At 37.8% G+C, this 23,199-nt stretch overlaps 1 protein-coding gene across 1 annotated transcript; it reads right to left on the reverse strand.

The window, feature by feature from the left end:
- Positions 1–1,822: 1,822 nt before the first annotated feature.
- Positions 1,823–17,749, reverse strand: CD200R1 (CD200 receptor 1). The gene is made up of 6 exons (XM_089512443.1): positions 17,490–17,749; positions 13,007–13,309; positions 10,305–10,559; positions 6,766–6,889; positions 5,190–5,250; positions 1,823–2,191 (listed from the first exon to the last, which is right to left on the reverse strand). Exons 1-6 carry the CDS (start codon positions 17,575–17,577, stop codon positions 2,093–2,095), a joined length of 930 nt encoding a protein of 309 aa, XP_089368569.1. The 5' UTR covers positions 17,578–17,749; the 3' UTR covers positions 1,823–2,092.
- Between the last annotated feature and the right edge of the window lie 5,450 nt (positions 17,750–23,199).

Consider the following 23,199-nt stretch of genomic DNA (forward strand, 5'->3'; position numbering starts at 1 on the left):
TATCACTTGATCTTTTGTCAGAACTTGAAACATTGGCTGGTATTCTGTTCATTATTTACAATGTTGTAAGCCAGAGTGAAGATTGGAGGAAGCATTAACAAACTAAGATACACAGACAACACAAAACTATTAGCAGAAAAGAACAAAGACGTAGAACAGTTATTTTAAAAAGTAAAATAAGAAAATGTTAATGTAGGCTTAATGCTGACTAAAGAGAACAAAAATAAGGACCACATAAGAACTACAGGAATTCATCCAAGATACAAACTAGAATTAGTCAAAGAATTCCCATACCTTTGATCAAACATTGATCAGAATGGAGACTGCAGTCAAGAAATTAGAAGAAGACCAAGAATGGGAATGGTAGCTATGAAAGAATAGACAAGATTCTAAAGTGCAAATACATAACACTGAACACTAAAGTGAAGATTATCCAAGCCATGGTATTCCCCATCACTCTGTACAGATGTGAGAACTGGACAGTGAAGAAGGCAGACAGAGAGAAAATAAACTCTTTTAAAATGTGCTGGAGAAGAGTGCTGAGGATACTGTGAACAGCCAAGAAGACAAACAAATGGGTTCTAGAACAGTTTAAGCCCGAACTTCCCCTGGAAGCCAGGATGATTAAACTGAAAACTGTCATACTTTAGCCACATCATGAGAATGCATGACTCATTAGAAAATACAATAATGTTAGGAAAGGTAGTAGGCAGCAGAAGGAAAGGGAGACCACATGCCAGATGGTTGGACTCAATTGGAGAAGCCTCAGACCAGAGCCTTCAGGACCTGTGCAGAGCAGTGGAGGAAAAAGGGTCTTGGAGAGGTTTCATCCATTCAGGACAGTCACCAATAACAAGCTAGGGCCAAGTTATCCTAGCCTGCAAAAACTGAGCAGTGGCTTCCTTTAACTACTATTAATACTGTAAGAAATCTAGTAAATAATGAAACTTTCCCCCTTCTTAAATGTTCTGCTTGTAGAACAGTTTGAGAGATCTTCCTATTTCAGCCTGTACTTTTAGCACATTACCACATGAGCCCCATTCTTGCAGCAATTACATCAGTTTTAAAATAAATGAAACATACCAGTTTCAGCACAGCCAATATTGCATGTCTTCACAATCCCATCATTGGAACTGCTGCTGCTGTCACACTTTCTTCTGGTCTCCCGCTTAACCCCACATCCCTGCCCTATGCCCTATCCAGCATGCCTTTCGGTATTTTAATTTTAATTCCACTTTTTCATGTAACTCCAGAGTTCTGCTCATATGATTTAAGTTTTAAAAAAACAGGGAAAAGAAATAAAAAATAAAATAAAGGCAATCAGCCTGCTTGGAAATAGCGAGGGGAATTAGGACAAGGGATGGGAGAGGGGGGACACTGATACCACATGACTATTAATATCACAACTGGTAGTAACCTTTGGCACCAGAGGACTAGCGCAATTGGGAGGTCACTGACAGGTTTCCCCCATCAATGAAAAGGGATGCCTTAACTATGCTTCAGAGACACAGCAGCTATGGGTTGGAGGCGGCAGTATGTGATACGTATCACCAAAGATGTTTTTTCAGATGTAATTGCATATAGTAATCTCCTGAGACTGTTAATACCCACCATAGGACACTATTCAAATATGAATGCCCCGCAACATTTAGGCAGAGTGATGGCAATGTCAGTATTTATAACTGATTCTTTGCATAGCTTTCTAAACTGGTATCTAAATGCTGGGCCTTGGGGAAGAGGGGGGAAAAGAAGGCTTATGATACAAAATGGAATATTTAAGAACAACAGAATTTTGAAAGAATTCCTTGAAGCCTGGACAGAATTGCAGAATTGCTCAGCTCCTTGTATTGTATGTTTTTTGCAGAGCAGATAACCAGATCTGGCTTTTCACTCAGTTTCTGTGAGGGAAGAGAGTGCACTGTCAGAGACAACAAGATGTTGTCGGTCTTATGATATAGATGGGGAAACCAAAATGTAACCATGTTCAGAAGGAGTGTGTCTTTAAAGAAATAACATTTCTTCTTCATTGCTATTAAAGTGGGGTTTCCCCACTTTTTTACATATCTTCACAAAGCTTGGCTAAGGTCATGATTCATGTTGAACTTGAAAACTCAGGCGAGAAGTCACTTGTTTTGTCATAGATCACATTTTCCACTTGCACAAAGGTGGCATATGGCTGCGTCTCATTCTCCTACAAAACAAATGCACAGCCCTTGAGAATAGTAGATAGCTCATCTTCCAAATAAACTTGTGAAGTATTTTTTTAAAAGTGAAAGAAGCATCAGCAAATCTATTTGTTTCTCTCATTGTATGATATACATTGGTAAAAATCTTTTGACTTGCACAGTCATAAATAAAGTTAATTTTGACATTATTGTATTGTTCCATTGCAAAATACACAAATTCCTATGCCACAGTCTAAAATCCTGCTTTTTGATTTTTTTAAAAAATTCTGGCATCCGAGGCCAAATCCATAACTAGGAAAGTTACTGTTTTGAATCATAACTCCCAGAATCTTTCAGTGAGGGGATTCTGGGAATTATACTTCAAAAAGTAACATTTCCAAACTGTTGCTCATAGTTTGTCCAGTCTGAACCACAAAGCTTTTAGAATCTGAATCTTAAGACTTTGTAAATTTTTAAAAACAGATAAATAAATAAATCTGTGCACTTTTACAAACATTAAAACATATTTGCATTTTTGGGAAAAGTAAAAAAAATGAATGGATAGACATGTAGAGAATGGAGAAAAAATGTTGTCAAGCTAAACTTTATATTGATGAAGTATATAAAGGCTTTTACTTAGTATGAAGTTACCAAGAATTTCCCTTTTTCCTCTCCTGTGTTGGGTGCAAAAACTAGTAACCTGGGCCATCTTCCACTGAGGTGGCATTTTCCAGTGATGTTGCTTGGGATTCTATGTGGTGACTAAAAAATTCAAGGAACAATTGCCTCAGGAAAGACTTCAGCAAAGGGCAGAGCTGGGGAAAGACTGCAGCTCACAGAATCCATTAGCTACCATTGGGATTCTGAGAACTGTAGCCAAGAAAAATAACATTTTCAAGCTCTGAGAAAGTATCAGATGTGACATGCTCTAGGGTGGCCACCCTTCCCAAATTGGCCCCCTCCACATGTGTTGGGTGACATCCCATCATCCCCAGTCAGGGGGCCTCAGGGGTTATGCTGGCAAGTAATGATGGAAGTTGGAATTCAGCATATGTCAAATGTCCCAGGTTGGAAATGACTGTGCTATGGAGAGTAGATATGGCTTCCTTTCTTTTGTGAAAGCATCTTTTTGTGATTACAGTTGCAAAAGTGCAAACCACAAAGCTGGATGTAGCTCACTAACCACATGTTTGCTTTTCATTAGCCTTGAGTTTGGTTTTTTAAATGCTGACTCTCACTTTTTAACAGAGTCATTCATTCCTGTTACTCACTGTACTGTTTGGAAAAATTAATATATTGCTGTTCTTGTATTTGAAAAGTAACACATTGTGTGTTACTGTTACTTACTATTTTTTTTTAAAAAAATAGACCTAATACAAGAATTGCATGAAACTTGAACAATTCCACTAAAATTTTCTAAAATCTTTTTATTTGTTTCTTTAATTTATTTATATGCCACATTTCTCCCAGAGTGAGACCTAAGATGGCTCACAGAAGGAAATCAATTACAATCTACCAATGCAGTTTTAAAAGCAATTAAAATTATTACAATTAAAGCAATACAAAATTATTTAACAACATACAATAGTTATAAAATAAATACATCAGGTTTTAAGTTTTACTAGTTTTAAAGGAAACTAAAAACAGTAACTTAAAAAAATCATTACAAATTCCTAAATTTAAATTCAGTTCCTGATCATTATGTTAATTTTGAAGTTTAGCATTGTTATATCCTACTCATCCACTCTTTGGGGGGAAAGGTTTATGGAATTTATCACACTGAGGCTAATTTCAGCATTAAAGAGAGATTAAAGCGCATCTAAAGCATCCCGCAAATAAAGCGAAAATGTCAAGTAATTGCGTGAATGATTATCACATGCAATTGCGCCAACAAAGTGATATCGTAAATGCATTGTCGCTGAAATCCCAAAGGTAAAAAGATGTGTGTTAATGCTTCTTTGTGACCACTTTAATGGTGGGTTTTGTGCGACGTCGTGTGAAATCATTTCACATAATTACACAATTTTTCCGGGATATACACGGGATAAACTCCCAATCTCCTTCATGTGATAAACTCCTATCATTTTATATGGATTGAAACTTGAAATAACTTGTCACTTCTAAGTTCTGTTTTCTAACATTCTTTGTCATTGTCTCTCATGGTTTTAAAAGTTTAATTGTGTTCATATTGTGGTTTTGAATGCTGTTAGCCACTTTGGGCACTGTTTTATATTAGAAAGATACATATGGCTTCTCATTAATTAGAATTAATTTAATTAACTAATTAAATAAATTTTAAATAATTAAATAAAATGTAATTTAAAATATCAAAAATATGTATACTGGAATTTTTAAAAGGATAGATACAGGGAAAGAAAAAAGAAAAAGAAGAAAAGAGGGAATAGGATGTGAACATGACTAAGTATATATACATTAATATAAACTGATCATATGTTTAAATACATTTTCCTTGAAGCTGACATTTAAGTAAATACATGCTGATGCGCAACATGTTCACAAATTAGATAATAAGTATAAGGCTAACCAGCAAGGGTCTCATAAACCCTCATATTTGAAAAAAAGAAAAACAAAACCCTGCAAAAAATTCCAAAAAGTAGGCAAATTTTCATGCTCCAGACAGGTCTCAATGCCTGTCTGGTGCCCTCTTTGGTTTGGTGGGTTTCATGTTGTGCATTAATGTTATTGTGCATGGGAGCCAATGGGAAAGATGCACAGACACAGATGCTTACTGGGCTCAATGCTGTGGGTGCAACCCAAGTCACTTCTGATGTCAATAAATATGTATCACCACAATAACTTTGTGAAGATGACAGCTGGGGATCCATAGCTATCTTATCACTTGCCACCTCCATGAATAAGTACATTCTGTAATTTTTCTCTGAGCAGACATTTCACACTGCATTGTCTTGTTTTCCAAAAGGCAACTCCACCATGTAGCATGGTTAGCAACCTGTACCTGTCTACTACAGCATTGTAGGTATTATATTATCTCCTTGGTCTTACCTGGAAGCTCAATCTTCTCGTAACTGTTTCAGGGCTTTTCAGCTCATTGACATCTGTTTTTCTATTATAAGAGGGAAAAGAAGGAGATCCCATGTTCCAGCGAGATGCCATACAAAATGGGTTGTGATGAACATGTCCAATATAAGAGTGTAGCCAGGCATGTACCTAAGGTCCAAAACACTGCAGAAATATTTAACAGTTTGAGACCACTTTAACTGCCCTAGCTGAATGCTAAGAAATTCTGGGAATTTTAGTTTAGCGACACATTTAGCCTGTTCAGTCAGACAGCTCTGGTGCCACAATAAACTATAATTCCCAGGATTCCCTAGCCCTAAGCCAGGGAAGTTAAAGCAGTCTCAAACTGGATTATTTATGCACTGTGTTTCAGATTTATGTGGTGAGAATGAAAAAGGGACACTGGCCCTCAAATAAGAATGCTCCCTTCCCAATGAAATTTTTCTCCTGTCCCCAAATTTCTAATTTGCAGTAATTTAAAACTTCAAATGAACATTTAAAAATACAATTTAGGCATTCAAAAAAACAGACAAAACTACCAAGCGAATGGTAACATGGCAAATATAAAGAGTTCTAGGTATGAATGATCAGTATCTCATATCTGCAAAGCTAGAAATTTTTGAACCGAAGGAAAATTTCCTCGGAGGCAGAATTCTTGTTTGGAGAGTCAATGCCTTTGTTTTGCCACCAGCACCCCATAAATATACCCTTGAGAGTATTTAAAAATAGCTCTGTTAGTCTGAAAAATCAGTATGTAAAGGGACCTTGTAGCACCTTTGAGACTAACTGAAAGAAAGAAGCTGATAGCATGAGCTTTCGTAGACGCCTTTCTTTCAGTTAGTCTCAAAGGTGCTACAAGATCCCTTTGCATACTTTGACAGTGGTGTAATTTCCAATCTAATATGCTCTTATACCAAATCACCAAAGCATTTTCCTCCTTCTCTTACAGCCTGATCCTAATAGGGTAAGATTAGAATCTGGAAAAATTAATTTTGAGCACTAGGATCCCACCAATCCCAAAGCCAACATGGCCAGTAACTTTTCTAAGCTCTGGGTAAGATATGCTAGTTCTTTGGCTAATATAAAGGATAAATTCACCTCCTTCACTTGGGGCCTGGCTTCAGCACCAGTATTACCACGACTATGTAATCATTCTTAATTTGTTTGAAAACATACAATCACCCTACATTTCACTGTGTCAATCATTTTCTAACCCCCAAATGGTTTCTTAAGTAAGGCACTTCTGTGTTTCTATCATTAAACTGAATTTATGGGTCTGATCCATTGCACAAAGCTGTGAAACATGATTTAAGTTTATTTATTTATGCCTTTATTCATTTAAATATTTATATTTCATCCTCTAGCCAAAGATCTCAGGGCAGCATACAATAAAACCAAACTGATTCATTTAAAACAGTGTAAACAAAACAATTTCAAAAGGCTAAAAACATATTATACCCTTTAACAAGTTATGAAAAGACAGATGAAAACTGTGTAAAATAGTTTAAAATAATTTAAAACCATGTACATATTAGGGTTTGTATAAATTAAACATACACACCTTCTATGGAAAAACCTCCAGAGATAGATGAACAGTAGAGGTATGAAGAGTCCCAAGAGACAAATGAGGCTCCTATAAAGAATTGTCAATGTAGTAGTATCTGTCCTTCTTGCGTTGTATGTGCCTGAAGATTTTGAAGTGTCAGAAATACAAATTATTATAACCTTAGGCTTAACTAAGTACAAAGGTACCTCCTAGATTAGGGTTGGGTAAAGTGCAGCCTGTAGACACAAGTGGCTCCAGGGACCCCCCAAGAGGTTAAATAATGAGGGGGGAGCATTTCTACTACATTCGGGAACCTCCAGGAAAAGCCTTTTAAAAAAACCAAACTGAACAGGAAGTGACTTCTGATCATATCCTGTTGTTTAAAAAGGCCTCCCTTAGGCATAGGTCCAAAACACGATGAGAACATTCTCCATGTCCCTTAGACAAGAGGGCATTTGGGAGCCAAAAAAATAATAATCAATGTTTAAATAAATTAAAATTTTGATTTAATTTAATTTTTAATTTAATTAAAATTAATTAAAATATTTTTAATTATTATTATTTTTTTGGTGGAGCAAGTGCATTGGAGGGTGCAACCCTCCATGGACTTCTGGGGGGAAGGCTAATGCATTCTGCCAGCATTCCACAGTTGCCCTGCCTTGTTCTAAGTACTTCTAAGTAGACATGCATAGGATTACACTATTAATAGATACAACTGCAGAGATCATGAAAGGCTCTGGAGTACCCTTAAAGACATGGGATTGCCAACACATCTGTTAGTCCTGATGTGGAATCTGTACTCAGGACAAGAGGCTACTGTCAGAACAGAACACAGAGAAACAGAATGGTTCTCAGTTGGCAAAGGGGTCAGACAGTGCTGCATCTTATCACCCTACTGTTTAACTTATATGTAGAAGATATTGTAAGGAAAGCAGGCTTGGACAGAGAAAGAGGAGTGAAAATAGGAGGAAGGCATATCAACAATCTAAGATATGTAGTTGACACCATAAGTACTAACAGAAAACCTCACAGACCTGGAACATTTACTAAGGAAAGTCAAGGAAGAAAGTGGAAAGGCAGTCTTGATGCCAAACATAAAGAAAACAAAAATAATGACCAAGGAGAGTCTACACAAATTCAACCGAGACAATGAGGAAATAGAAATAGTAAAAGAGTTCTCATACCTGGGATCAAATACTGATAGAAATGCAGCTATGAAATCAGAAGATTAAGAATGACAGAGCAGTAATGAAAGAACTAAATAATAATAATAATAATAATAATAATAATAATAATAATAATAAAATGCAAAGATACACAGCTGAACACAAAAGTTAGAATCATACAAGCTACTGTATTCCCTATTACCTTGTATGGGTGTGAGGGCTGGGCAGTTAGGAAAGAGGACAGGAAGAAAATCAATTCATTTGAGATGTGGTGATGGAGAAGAATACTGAGGATTCCATGGACAGCCAAAAAGACAAACAAATGGGTCCTAGAGCAGAGGAAGCCAGAAATCTCTCTGGAAGCCAAGCTGACAAAATTTAGGTTGTCATACTTTGGACACATCATGAGAAGGCATGACTCATTGGAAAAAACAATAATGCTAGGACTGGTGGAGGAAAGTAGAAAGACAGCAAGGCTGCATGCTAGATGGATGGATTCTATTAAGGTGATCACAAGTATAGGTTTGCAGAAATGAAGCAGAGCAGTAGAGGACAGGGAATCTAGGAGATGTCTCATCCATGGGGTTGTCCTGAGTTGAGATCAACTCGAGGGCAGTTAACAACAATAACAACAATAGCTGCAACTGATGAATCAATTTGGAAGAAAAAGACTAATTAGGTTAGAATTTGTGTGCAGTCCTATGGTGTTCTTTATCCATGAGAAAAATATGAAGTTTAGGAGGTTTCCTTGCAGTTTGTATCCAAAGTAGCATTTGGAAAAGATGCCTTTTGGACTACAGCTCAACAAGACAGGACAGCCAAAATTATTGGTTTTATCTGCTTTTATTTGCTGTAATTTGCTTCAGCAGCCCTTGCAAGCTGAGAGGCTATAAACAAATAGTTAGAAAAATGAATAAAAATAGCCAGAACTCCCATTTGAAATTACTACTGCGACAAGTAATGTCTTGGAAATACATGTTTCTAGTGACACTTGAAAATGTTGATGTTACATTATTTTTTAAAAAGGAATATTTTACAGGCAATGTTGTAACTTGTAACAGACTATGTTGAAGCTCTGCTTTCATGAAATAAAGTCTTAATTTTATTCTGTTTTATTTCAGAACAATTGTATATTTCCAGTAGAATAATCTCAACTAAAAGTGCCTTGGTAACCAAACCATTCAAATCTCTTAGTATCTTTATAAAGCAACCCTTTCATTTAATCACTATCAAGGGCTGCTTCCAGCAGAATATTTCCCTTCATGGCAATGTTATGGAAGTGATTTTCCCAAAGGAACAGAGGAGCAGAAGATTAGAAAATCCCCATAACCCCTTTATAAAAAAAAGTCAACATGATCCTCAAATGCTGACCTAAAATTTTCCATGTTGATTTCTTTCATAAGAATAATTCCAAAGAACTGTCTCCAGATGAAAGTATTGCACACAAACTGGCTCTTAGCCAAAGAATAAATACGAATCACTGTTTGAGGAAGCTTTCCTTGTTTGTTTTTTAAAAAAACATATAATAATTGTAGGCCAACTATAAAATGGTCAACACCAAACCACAATCCATGGAACATATTCACTGCAGGATGAATGGATCTGTATTTGAATGAAAGGATATTAACCTAAACTTAATCCTAATTAGTGTAGATCCATTGAATCCACATGAAACTTGGAAAGACATAACAAGTTCTTATTAACCTAATGGACTAACAACTAGATTTAAACCATCAGTTTTTCTTCTGTTTTACTCCTCTCACACCAGAGCCTATTACAAGTTAACATTTGAGATAAAGTGATTTCAAGGTGATATAAAGAAAATAAAACGAATCGAAACCAAACCCTATTAAATATTCAACCTAGTCAAATGATACACAAACAGAAAATAAGGCCTAAATCCAAATGCTAATCCTAGCATAAGGAGACCCACAGAATCAGTGGGAATTCTGTAAGTGCTGGTTTAACATGCCAACAGTTTATTCAGTGAGCCCATGATGGTTGGTACCAGCAACATGGTTGAGGCCTTAATACAACAGCAGCTGAAACTTGGAAAACTTACCTTTTTGAAGCAGCTCAAATTTAGGCAGCAGCTCAAACTTGGAAAACTTACCTTTTTGAACTACAGCTCCCAGAATCTCTGAGCCAGTGCTCATATCGGTTAGAGGATTCTGGGAGTCTGAAAAAAGTAATCTTTCCAGGTTCTGGCAACAACATAAAATCAAGCCTATTGTCAAGTTTCAACATTGCTTAAGAAATGTCTTAGGGAAAAGAGATGCTTCTAGCAGCTCACAGAATGTATGCAAGAAGGGGCCACCTTGCAATCTATTGGAAGAATATGCCAGCACTATGGCTGAATGGGGGTGGGGAATATCTAAGCACTGTTACCTAATGAGAGAGTTAAGATACGGTCCTCTTTCCAGGCAGGATGGGAGACAATGCAAGTTACTTCATCCTCACTGGCACTGGTGACATTGACATTGTAAGCACTGGTGACTGTCTGTGTGCCATTGAGTAAACCTTCAACCTCGGTTTCATAATCTCCTGTTGGGCTCCATGAGATCTGCGCTGCTGGCTTTCCTGCAACTGCCTTGCACACAAGAGTGCCACTGAGGTTATTGGTCAAAGACAGCTCAGGAGGCACTAAAAGGAAAAATCATTAGGGGAAAGAGTCAGATTTATACAGCATGGAGGGTGGACATAATAGCACATAAATTCACACACTCCACATAAAGGGACATAACATCAAACCACTGATAGCCCTGTTATACCAAAATATGTTTTAAGGATATCAATAGGGTTTGGAACCTTCAAAAGACCTGTTTATAGTGCTGGTCTTGTTAAATTTGGAGGGGGGGATATGTTGCTTCACTTTCTCCTATTATCCTACCTGTCTTAAACTAGAAATCCTAAGTCAGCTGTTTATAGCAAAACTTTTAAAAATCAGGGAGCATGCTGTCCATAAGATTCCGGAAGTTATAGGCCAAAAAATGTAACATTTTTGAGTTCTGGTTTATAGATGCAGCTAAGGAATACAATGTGTTCCTTGTTCCCCTTCACTGTCACGTGGGCAACCTGCTCTCCTATATGATCCCTAGCAGTCCAGTATTCTAAAGTCCTCATTGGGTCCCATCTATGTTCCAACGTCTCTTCTGAAAATTCAGGATTCCAGAAATATTCGGTGTTGCGGGGGACAACATGCACATATGTTCTTCTTGGCGCTCCAGTCAACGCCAAGCTGGCTGCAGCCATGATATACCTGAGGCTAACTACCTTTTCTTTTCCTTTTCTTTTTTCCACAAAGTACAGTGGTGCAATAAAATGCTGTCCCTTATATAAAATGGCAAAATCAAGGATTGCTTTTTGGAATTTATATATACAATCATTCCTCCACATTTGCTGGGGTTAGGGGCACAAGACCTCCATGAATGTGGGGACAATGCAAACAACAAAAACACTATGTTTTTACCTGCAAGGACTCCTCTCTAGGAATCTCTAGGTTCTCCAGTGCAACTCTGTGGTCAACATCTGCCAAATACTGACCACAGAATTGCACTGGAGGAGCTACAAATGCCTAGTGGAGTGTTCTCTCTAGGAATCTCTAGATCCTTCAGTGTGACTTTTGGTTAAACTTGACCATAGAGTTGCACTGGAGGACCTAGATATTCCTAGAGAGAACATATTAATAAAATCCGCGAATAACCAAATCTGCAAAAGCCAAAGCCGCAAATGTGGAGGGACGAGTGTATATTTATTTTCAAGCTGTGGATGGTTGAATCTGTGCATAAGAAATCCATGGATACAGGGTGCTGACTGTACATATGCAAATTTAGAAATGTATACGTCATTTCTTTAACAAAGAGTGAAATGTTGTAAGAACTCCAATTATGCTTGTTTTCAGATCCTGTGAGAGTAGTGGGAAGGAGACTGAACCTTGAGAAAATGAGCAACCAGGCATATGAAGAGGTGGGTTATTCTTATTGTGAGAAGGAATTTGGCAGCCTGCTGCCTTGGAATCTCTTTCTCTGCTCGTGTGTGTGTGTGTGTGTGTTGTCTGCCTTCAAGTCGTTTCCAACCTATGGCAAGCCCAAAACATATGTAATGGAGATCTGTCATGAAGAACTGAAAAGGACTAGCTGGATACACGACAACTGCCAGCATTCAACTGAAAGGTGAGCATGGTTTATCTCAGTTTCACATGGTGGGAGTGTGTGATGTGAAACAGCACACAGCTAGAGATGATGATCCATTCACTTCATTCAACAGAAGGAACAAAGTTAAGCTGAACACAAGAAGTAGTTATTCATTTGAGAAGTATTCAGGTGGCAACTCTACACCTTCTGCTATCTCCCTCAGATCTACTTGGCAGCTTTATCTGGCCTCAGTCTCCTTCTGAGCTGACACAAGAAAGTTGACTGCCTATGGCAAAGGACAGCATAGCAAACCTGCCCTCCTTGCACACATGTGCCCCAATTCCACCTTCAGAAGTTGACCAGATTGGCATTTAAAACTCATTTCAATATTAGGTGTTGTAAAAACAGCCTTAATTTCATCTGAGGATGGTACGGTAGCTTGGGGTCTGTGTGTGTGGCTGGACAGAGAAGCTAATTATACACACACACACACACACACACACACACAAATTTTAATGCTTTTGTATTGTTTTTAAATTGTATTATTTAAAATTAGCTGTTTGCTGCCTTGAGTCCCTGTAATGGAATAAACGTAGGATATAAGATGATGATGATGATGACGATGATGATGGCCATCCCACCCTTCCACGCTGGAGGCTGTGGAGCTGGGATGGACATTTGCTGCCCTCCCACTGGTTGAGACCATGGCAGTTAAATCACGCCATGGCATGGAATTTCTGGGGGTGTGGTTAAGAGCATGCTTTGCCTTTTGCCCCCCTGATGGTTCATTACTGTACAATTTTTTAAAACAAATGTTTTATTACTGAAAATTGCTCTGAGAACTGACCAGCATCTGAAAAGTGGTATATAAGTGTTTGGAATGAATCGGGGGGCGGGGGGTGGTTGTAACAGGTATAGTCTATAGATAGATATGGAACAGAAAAAAGAGCTTCTTACCTAATACTGTTAGAGAATATTCATAGACAAAAGTTCCATTGGTGTGTGCAACCGAACACATGTATATTCCTTCACTGGAAATTTGTGGTGACTTTATCTGAAGAGATGGCAGCTGCTCTGGTCTGGATAGCCAATTCACATTTTCACTACAGTTTTTGTCTTTCAAATCTCCCCTACTCGTGTATGATAAATAGCAATATGTTCCATTGTTTAAGTGTACATTCCATACTACTAGCTGAGGTCCATGTTGAGGACAATCCAGTACAATTGCAGTATCAACTATTGCAGACTTACTCAATTTACCTGGAAGGATAGAGAAAGAAATACCATTAGTGCAGGGTCACCATATTCTGCTCAGCCACACGAGTGGCTAGGAGGCTGGCATACATGGTTCTATACTCTAGAGGCTTAGCACTACTGTCTTCCCCTTGCTTTAGTCACCTAAAGTAGCTGTCTTATAGGAATTTATCACATGGAGGCACATCCCATGCAGAAACAGGATTTTAAAATCTGCTAAAAACCAGCAAATACAGGTTGTTTTTCAGACATTTTGGTAGAAAGAGAAATAACACAAAAATAACCCAAATGGAAAGCTGACAAAAACCAATCCTTTCTACTTTTGGAATTTCCGGAAAGTAAAAAGGAGCGGGTTTTGTCGGCTTTCCATTCGGGTTATTTTTGCGTTATTTCTCTTTCATGCAAACGTCATCTGAAAAACCTGCATTTATGGGTTTTTTCCTACTTTCTGTTTGGGATAACCCTGAATGTCAAGTGAAAAACAACCCGCAAAAGTGGATTGTTTTCACTTTAAATCTAGTTTCTGCATGAGATTCATCCCATGTGAGAAACTCCATATTCCCTAAAGTAGAAGCCACCCAATTTGTGGTTTTCATCTTCTACTTTATTACATCTGAGAGGAGCAGTCTAGGTAAAGGAATAAAGGGCAAGATGCCAGACTCTGGAACAACTTCCACTAGCCGCTTGGATTGTTTTTACAGAAAAGCGGGGTATAAATAAAAGTTTTATTATATTTAAGGATCCTTCTTGGAAATGTATACATATTTATTTAAGCTTAATTTCAACATGACTCAGTCAGGTGTTATTCTGCTATACATGTGTGTATATAGAGCCAGTAAAGCATAGAGTGTTGCCTTAGGACTGGGAAGATCCAGGTTCAGGCTGCTATAATGTATAGGACTTATTAAGCCTGTGAGAGTAGTAATTGAATTTTATTGAATTTTATTCTTTTTTTAAAGTATCATTAAACTTGTAATATTTTAAAGATGTCTACCTGATATATGGAAGAATAAATTCAGTGATGACATTTATATGGGAAAGAAATAGGAGGTTTTCTGTCCAAAGGACTATGGTTGTTCTGTTCCCAGGAGTGTTGGTTGAGCCAAATAATGTATATGGAGTTTAGTTCACTTACTGCTTTAATCCCAGGATTAAAAAGATGTCTGACCATGGGGGAGTTATCTAGAAAATTGCCACCATTCACCTGCCAGTATTTAAATTAGCAGCAATAATAGCTATCTCACTCTGATTTAATTTAATTTTTTTTCTTTATCCAAAGAAACAGAAGAGTTATTGCCGCAGTTTCCAAGGAATACAATATCATTTGTTAATTATTAAATGATATAGAAAAATAGTAAAAGATGAAAGACAAATATGCACATAGCACAGATCAACAATGGGAAAGCTTTTGATTCTTTGCTGCACACACAGATTTAAAAATGTCTTGAAATTTTAGGAATCAGCAAAATCATTAGACAATTTATCTGAACTATTATAAAATTCTGCAACACTTGGTTAACAGTAAATGGAGGAGAACTTGGCAGTGTTAATATAAGGCATGAAATTTTCAGGGTGCTGCCTTATTTCCTTTATTGTTTGTTATTCTTTTAAAAGTGCTCTTTTAAAGCAAGTTGTTTTGGTTGAACTTATGTTAATTGAAGGATTTGTTTCTGAATGACATTTCTTGCGCTATAAAATAAAGTGATTAAACAGAAGCAACAAACACTAGATTCCAGTAAACTAAAAAGTTTAAATTCAAACAGTCATTGTTGTTCCAGTAAAAGAGTTGGAAAATAGTAATAACAGCCAGACTTGTAAAAAATAAATAATCAATTTAAAAAATCATGTGGTTTAAATAAGCCAATACTGTAAATACATACATACATACACACACAAAAGGATTACAAATATTTGAAAATATTACAAGATGACAGCATTCAACATTAGAGTACTGAAAAAAAGAAAAGATATTTGAGTGAATGCATCAAAGAAAAGGATAAGTATTAAAAGATTGAAATAGAGAGAAGAAACTGAACATCAAAGAAACAAAAGCTGTGTACTGAATGGAAAAATTGCCTTGAAGCTTGGTAAACCCATTACATTGTCAATATATTAAAAGTATAGAAGGAATGTTTAGATTCAAGCTGACAAGCAATTAGAACATCATATGCCAGACATAACTGGCTGGGGGGAGGGGGGGGAGAAAGCTCAGCAAAACATCTGAATGAAATCATCATAGAGTGGATTACAATAGCATAGATGCAGAAAGTAACACTTCTTGGAACATGTCACAATCTCTGATGATGCTTCAGGACAGCAATATTTTCCAACATTTTCATCATATTCCCTGCTGCTCTGTGGCCCTTAATATTTGCTGACTTGAAGCAACTGCTTCACTCTGGTTCACGGAAGAACCAACTTTACCGACAATTGTTCCAGCCTATATCAACTTGACCTCACCAGACAGGATGGTGAGCCGTCCGGATGACATTTCGTGGCCTTCCAAACTGCAGCTAGTTCATATATATTCCTAAGAACTTCTATCTGAAATTGTGGTATGCAAAAATAAGGAAGAAGAGGTAACCACAGAATTAGGTGTGACATAAGAGTTTATCACACGGAGGCAAATTGCTTAAGTCCCGTGTAAAAACGGGATTTAAAAGTCTGAAAACCCCCGCAAAAGCAGGTTATTTTTCAGACGTGTTTGTGTAAAGGAGAAATAACACAACATTAATCCAAATGGAAAGTCACCAAAACCCACTCCTTTTTACTTTTGGAAGTTCCCGAAAGTAAAAAGGAGCGGGTTTTGGCAACTTTCCATCCAAGTTAACGTCGCATTATTTCTCTTTCACCCAATCGTCATCTGAAAAATGCACTTTTTCTTTGGGTTAATGCCCTGAATGTCATGTGATAAACAACCTACAAAAGCAAAAGCGGGTTGTTTTCACTTTAAGTTTAGTTTCTGCCTCCATGCGATAAACTTCATACAGACTTCTGTTAAGAAAGAAAAAGATTCCCAGTCATATGTTTTTGAAGAAAAGACTGAAGTCATGTTCCTTGAAAGGAAACTTAGAAGCATGTTGTTCTTGGCTATAACTCCCAGCATATTACAACCAGCATAACCACTGATCCAGCTGGCTGAGGAATTCTGGGAGCTGTAGTCCAAAGACATTAGTTTTCTGAGCTCTGTCTAAAACCTTAATAGAAACTATAAAGCATGTTTGTGTGAAAACAGACAGGGATCTTCAGCTTCACGTCTATCCTTTCCCCCTGGTATTTACTAACAACTGTGTTCTCTCTGTGCCCTGGGCTTTTCACCATCAAAATCCCTGCTGCCTGCTTTCCAGATCATTTTATGAGATATTCTTTCATGTGGGCAAAACTGAAAGGCAGAGGCTGTATCTGCACAAGCACCATGTCCCAGTTCCACTGCACGGTATCCTTGCCCCATCTTTGACCTTTTACTGCTATACACCCCTCTTTTCATCCAAATTGAAATCAGTTTGGAAGGACACAGAGGACTTCCATTATCTAGCTACATCAGAGCCAGGGGATGTTGCCCACCCACTATTCTGTGTATGTGTTTGCTGTATCAATTGCTGGTCGCACTACTGCAGGAGCTGTGAGTTTGTTTGTTTGGATCCCTGCAATACATTCACGTAGTGCTTAATCAAATAGCCTTTGTTATCCCTTCATTCTGATTGCCCCCTGCCCTTCTATATAGGGGCCAGTAGAAAAGGAGGGAGGTGAAATGCCAACCTGAGAATGTTTGCATACAAATATCAAATCCACCTCCCCCCCCCCAAAAGGCAACACTGCTTTTTGTGGATGCCAAAACAAATAAGGGATCTACCCTTCTGTGGCAGGAACATTCAGGTGACCTAGACCTAGATGATCACCCACCAACCTCGCAACCTTTTCCTACCCCTAATTCCACTGCAATCCCAATTTGGTAGTCAAGCCACACATTTTAAATACCTTGTTTTTCCCAAAAGCATCTGAGTATTTTTTAAGCACCTTTAAGCCCTCAGGCATTGAAAAGAAGTGTTTTCACAATGGAAGGAGAGGAATGTTGTGCATTCTAAGAGGACTGGCATTGAGGCAAGGGCACATTAGTTAGCATTTGGAGATTCAGCTAGAGACATTAGGGGGAAAAATCATATCATCTATGAAAGATTGGACTTACCCATTGTTGCCATGGCCATTCCAATAGTGAGCAAGGCATACATGCCACACCATTTGGTAACACAGTTAATGTCACATTTTGCATCCATGGTTCAGACTGTCTTCTCACCACCCCATCCATTCTGTAGTACATCTATCCTCCGTTACCATCTTCGGGTACAAATGCTTCATTTCATCTAGCAGCTCTTTCCACATCCCTTGATTTCTATGGCAACTGTGTATGTTCCTCACTGATTAGCTCCTTTGGCTTGGGGTGGTTCCTTCTTCTGCCTCACCACTCTTCAGGACTTCCTGTCTGCTTACATTCAAAAGTGATCACTGAGGAAACAGAGCAAGCCACTTTTTTCATTGGTTCTCTGAACAAAACTGCTGTCTTTGCAAAGATAATTTTCTATAGTAGAAATCAAGAAAAAAAAGTTTTTTTAAATAGAACTGGTCAGTTCAAATCCAAGCTCCTTAGAAAAGAGGCATTTATTTCAAGGGAATATCATTGATTGGATAATGATAACCTTTTCACAGAAAAAAAAATGTCAGCTTATCACATGAAAAAGTAGCCTGTCATATGATTCCAGCAGAATCTAGGAGAAAAAGCACAGTTGGGTGGCACATTTTTGGGTTTTGCTAATAGTGCTACTTACAGATGTAACCACCAGTACTAGTACTAAAAGTGAGGCATGGAGACGGAGCTATATACACATGCAAATAGTTATGTTAGTTCCATTCTGATTACGTGTGGTGGGTGTTTAAGATTCAGAACTTGTTTACTCAGAGGAAAACTCTGTTTTCGCTTCCATGAAATGACTCAAGATTATGGAACAACCGCAGTGCATTTAAAGTAAAAGTCATGTAGTGCATTTTAAGTAAAAGCAATTAATGTTTACCACTAGGTTTGACCCTTATGCACTTCACTTATGTTTTGCATCCCATGGAAGTCCTTCCATTCATCAACAATCCTTCATGATCAAAGACATTATATTTATGAGTATCATGAGCTGAATGCAAACAAGGAAAAACTTTGTGATTTTCACATCCTGCTTGTAAGCTTCTCAGATGGTGGTTAGGGAGCCATCATTAGAAGCAGATTGCTCAGCTAGACAGAAACAAGTAAATCGTGCAAAGGTAGAGTCCCAAGTAAGTTTCAGCATCCACAGAAGGCAAACCACAATGAAGCTGAGGGACAGTTTGTCAAAGGACAGAAACTGAGTACAGGACAGATGTGGAAAATACTTTTGTTCCGAGGACCACCTGTCAGTGGTGATGGACATGGCCGAAGGTGACAACAGGTAAATCATGGTCTGGCAATGGGTATGAAGGCTGGGCGTAATGAAAGCAAGAGGCATCTTTATTCGTATTCTGTGAGGAATTCTACAGTGATACGTTTGTCTGGTGGGAATAATTAGATGATTATGGAGCTGTACACACAGCTCCTAAGGGACGGCGCAATGCCACCACTTTCCTAGCTGGATCCGTGCCATGGCAACTGCATGCCGTGGGCCCAATCTGTCCTTTCCAGGGTACAATAGCCGCAGTGCCATGGCTGTATGACTCTCCTTCAGTGCTGCATCATCCAGACACAGTGCTGGAGGAGCACCATGACACCACGTGCCATGTGGAGCAGTGCACAGAATCATAGCACCCTGAAGACAAAGTCAGGATGTGTGTCATGTGGACGCAACGCCCTGACTCTGCCCCCAGACCGGCCTTAATGGCTGGTCTGAAGAGCCACTTAAAGAATTTTAATTCTGGCTACTGAAGAAGATGACAGTTGAAACATGACTGGCCTTTGTTTTATTGAAGGTTTCCTCTTGTTGAAGATTTGTGCCCAGTGGACCTTCATATCTATTGCTACTAAATTGTTTGGACTCTGTACTTTTTATATATGGACTACTGACAGGTAGGTTGATGGTAACTTTATTTATTTGTTTGTTTGATTTCTCTGCTTGTTTGCTTTTGACTGGTTTTGCAATTCAGCATTTATGCCCTATTGTTTCTTTTCTCTTCTAGCAATGGGCAAGGCTAGGGCGACAGTTCCCTTTATCTCTCCTGCCTCTGACACACATATTCACAGACTCTGGAACCTTCCCTCACTTGCACACAAAAGATTTCCCTCTTCTCTCCCTCCCTGTCTATGCACACCAATGGGCTTACTCATTCTTTCTCACATACACATAGCCTTCTCCTTCACTGTCACAAGTATATGGACATTATGCATGCACACAGATGTGCACACAATCGCAGTGAGTTGGGATAAGCCCATTGAATCTCCTCCCTTTCTGTTACCCAGCTGAATAGGTTGCAGTAAATGGCACAGGGAATAGCTAGAGCAGTGAACTTATATAAGCTAAAATATTCATTAATTAAGTTTAAAAATTGCTCCAGTCATTCAATATACTTTAATTATAAATGCGCTTTCTCCCTCCCTCCTTCCCTCCCTCCCTCTCTCTTTCACACACACACACACACACACACACAGAGAGAGAGAGAGAGAGAGAGAGAGAGAGAGAGAATCCCAAACTGGCTGAGGTCAGAGAATCCAAAACTATTTCTGTTAGGACTTTTTGATGAAAACTCAAAAATAAAAAAAAGAATGTGAAACGATTGCCTGGTATATGATATTGGCAGGTACATTAGTCTATGCAAAATATTGGAAGAACCCCAAAATTCCAAAAAATGATGAATAGAGGGAGAAATGATGGAAATTGCAGAGATGGAGAAACTGACTCATTTGATTAGAAGGAAATTCATAAATCATTTCTTGAAAGAATGGAAATTAGTTATTCAATATGTATAACAGAGGGAGTGGGAAAAAATAGTAACAGGTTTTAGAGGTTTGATATATTCATGTTTGCAAGTATAAGTAGTAATTGGATGGGTTTCCCCCCCCCCCTCTTTTCTGTGTAGGTGTGTCTTTGGTTTTAATAATAAAGTTTCAATAAATAAAAAATGGAAAAAATGGTAGAGGTCAGCACACTGAAGTAGAAAGCATAATTGTCTATCCCCAAGAACCACAAAATATGTCTAATGTACTTACAAAAGAAACAGAGTGTTCACAAATGTTGTGTAATCAATCTTTGCTTACTGGGATAAAGATCATATTTGCTTGGTGAGGAATTCTACCCTTAAAAAGCTTGCTATAATTATAACTATAAATGATAAGAAACTGTCTTATTGTCAGCTATGTGATTTCACAAAACTGGATGATGGGAGGAGTGTGGGTAGAAGAATGAAATGACTAATAGTTATGTAGTGGTTGCAAAAAAGAAATGCTTACTGCATTACAAAATGAATGCACAAACACATCATTATACCCTAGTATTATCTTATTGATTAGCATTTTTATACATAGTTTAAACCACTGGGATTTGATTCCAGGATCCCAATGGATACCAAAATCCATGGATGCTAATGTATTAAATACAATAGCATAGTAAAATGGTGTCCCTTATATAAAATGGCAAAATCAAGGTTTGCTTTTTGGAATTTATAATTTTAGAATATTTTCAATCTGTGGATGCTTTAATCCATGGATAAAACATCTGTGGACATGGAGGGCCATCTGTATATACACCATACCTATTGTCTAGGTGGAAGCTATCAGTGATAACCTGTTTCCCTGTGCACTGAAAGATGTTCTGTCCAATCTTTATGTAGTTGTTAAATCATGACTGCTAATCTTTTTCAACTTTATGGTTGTTTTCGGAACATTATTTATTCATCATTACCAACAGTAATGTGGTCTACCGCTTTTCTTACTGCATTTCTACCTTGCCACTCATTTCTGCATAAAAGCTAAAAGATGTGGTTTGAATGTTACCACCTCTAATCAGGACAGAGGAAGGAAATGTCAGTTTTTAATCTGGCCATACTCCAGATCTTACTAGGCCTTGGCAAGGTAAAAGGCAACAGAAAAAAGAAGAACACATTACAGTTGGATAGATTCAACCAAGGAAGCCATGTCCCTGAATGTGTAAGACCTGAGCAGGACTGTTGATAACAGGATGACTTAGAAGTCTCTTATTCATAGAATCGCCATAAATCGAAATAGAATTGATGGCAATTAATAGCATAGTGAAGAATGTTTCATTCAAAAAACTGAGCCTGTACAATTCCTACTATGTAGTCTAAATCCTGTCCTGAAGGAAAGACTTGTGTTCACAATAACTAGTTGCTTCAGCATTCTGTGCAAAACAGGGGTGCTTGAAAGGGTTGTCTGCATTGCTTATTCTGAGAAAAACCTACAGAACCAAAAAGCTCAATAAATGTATGACTTCTACAGAAGTGAAATAACTCCTCCATTTGTGGACTAAATTTTTCCTCCTCTCTTGTCAGAATCTTGGTTTTGTATTTGCAGAGTCATGCCTATTATGACTTGAGATCCGTAAATAGAAGTTGTCTGAGCAGAGCTATAAATGCCCAGAGTGGTTTACTGACAAAATTCCTATTTCCCATTTCTAGCCACATATGTCAGCAAACAAAACTCCTGTTTTCAAAACAATGATGCTAGACTATTTCAGTAAGGTAGCTACTCCATATAGCAGCTTAGTGGGGGAAAAATCCTCAGCGATATTTATTCCAGCAGTTTATTTCAGCATTTTCTTAGTTTGAAACTTGCTCTTCCTAACAGACTCCAAAGATAAAAGGAAACAGTACAGTTAGTCAGGGTGGCTGGCAAGCAGATCTATGTTGGGTGGTCTGCCAGACCCAGCTCTTGAACAGTTACTGTTTGGGGTTACCTCTGGTTCGTAATGAAAAAGTATGACATCACTTTAACTGTTCCATCCATCCATCAACCTTTATTAGGCATCTCAATAGTCAATATACAACAAACAATACAATACAAAATTAAACTAAAATAGTTTACATGAGTACTTTAAAAATTTATCATCCTTAAAATCATCTAACACTAAACTCTAACCATTATTTAATTTGTGCCAGATTTTTGTTGCCTCCATTAGAAAATTGGCCATCAATCGTGTAATCTGTACATTACAATCCTCCAATAAATGTACTAGAGTTATATCAGTTAAGCAGTGGTTCATTTCCATTAGTTTCTTTAGCAATTTCTCTCTCGGTTTTTGATACAACGGGCAAAGAAATATAATATGTTGGAGAGTATCTGGAGATAGTTCACATATACATATTCGATTTGCAAAAGGAATCCTCAAATATCTACCCCTGGTGACACAGGAAGGGTGAATCAGTATGTAGAGAGATCTTGTAGCATCTTTGAGACTCACTGAAAGAAAGAATTTGGCAGCATGAGCTTTTGTAGACTAAAGTCTACTTCCTCATATGCAAATGGAAGTAGACTTTAGTCTAAGAAAGCTCATGCTGCCAACTTCTTTCTTTCAGTTAGGACTTTATCACATGGGGAAAATTGGGGGCTTAAACATCTATTATCCCGTGAAAATCGTGCAATCGCGATTAACATTTTCACACGATGTTGCAATTAAAGTGCAATTATCTTGCGAATAAACAGCCACTAAACAGCAACAAATCATTCACAAGGAAATCCTGGGAAATCTAAAAAAATTGGCAAGAAATTCATAAAGTAATTCAAAAAATGTATCAGATAAAAATCAGGCTAGAACCAGAAACTTGCCTATTGAATATGGCAGAAGGCAAAGAGGAAAGAAAAAACCTGAAAGGAATGTTGTATTTATTGAGAATAGCAAGAACAGTTTTTGCAAAACACTGGAAAGAGCCAGAGA

This window comes from Sceloporus occidentalis, unplaced genomic scaffold, assembly GCF_023333645.1.
Source record: "Sceloporus occidentalis isolate IW3139 unplaced genomic scaffold, rSceOcc1.0.p SCAF_2, whole genome shotgun sequence".
Taxonomy (NCBI): Eukaryota; Metazoa; Chordata; class Lepidosauria; order Squamata; family Phrynosomatidae; genus Sceloporus; species Sceloporus occidentalis.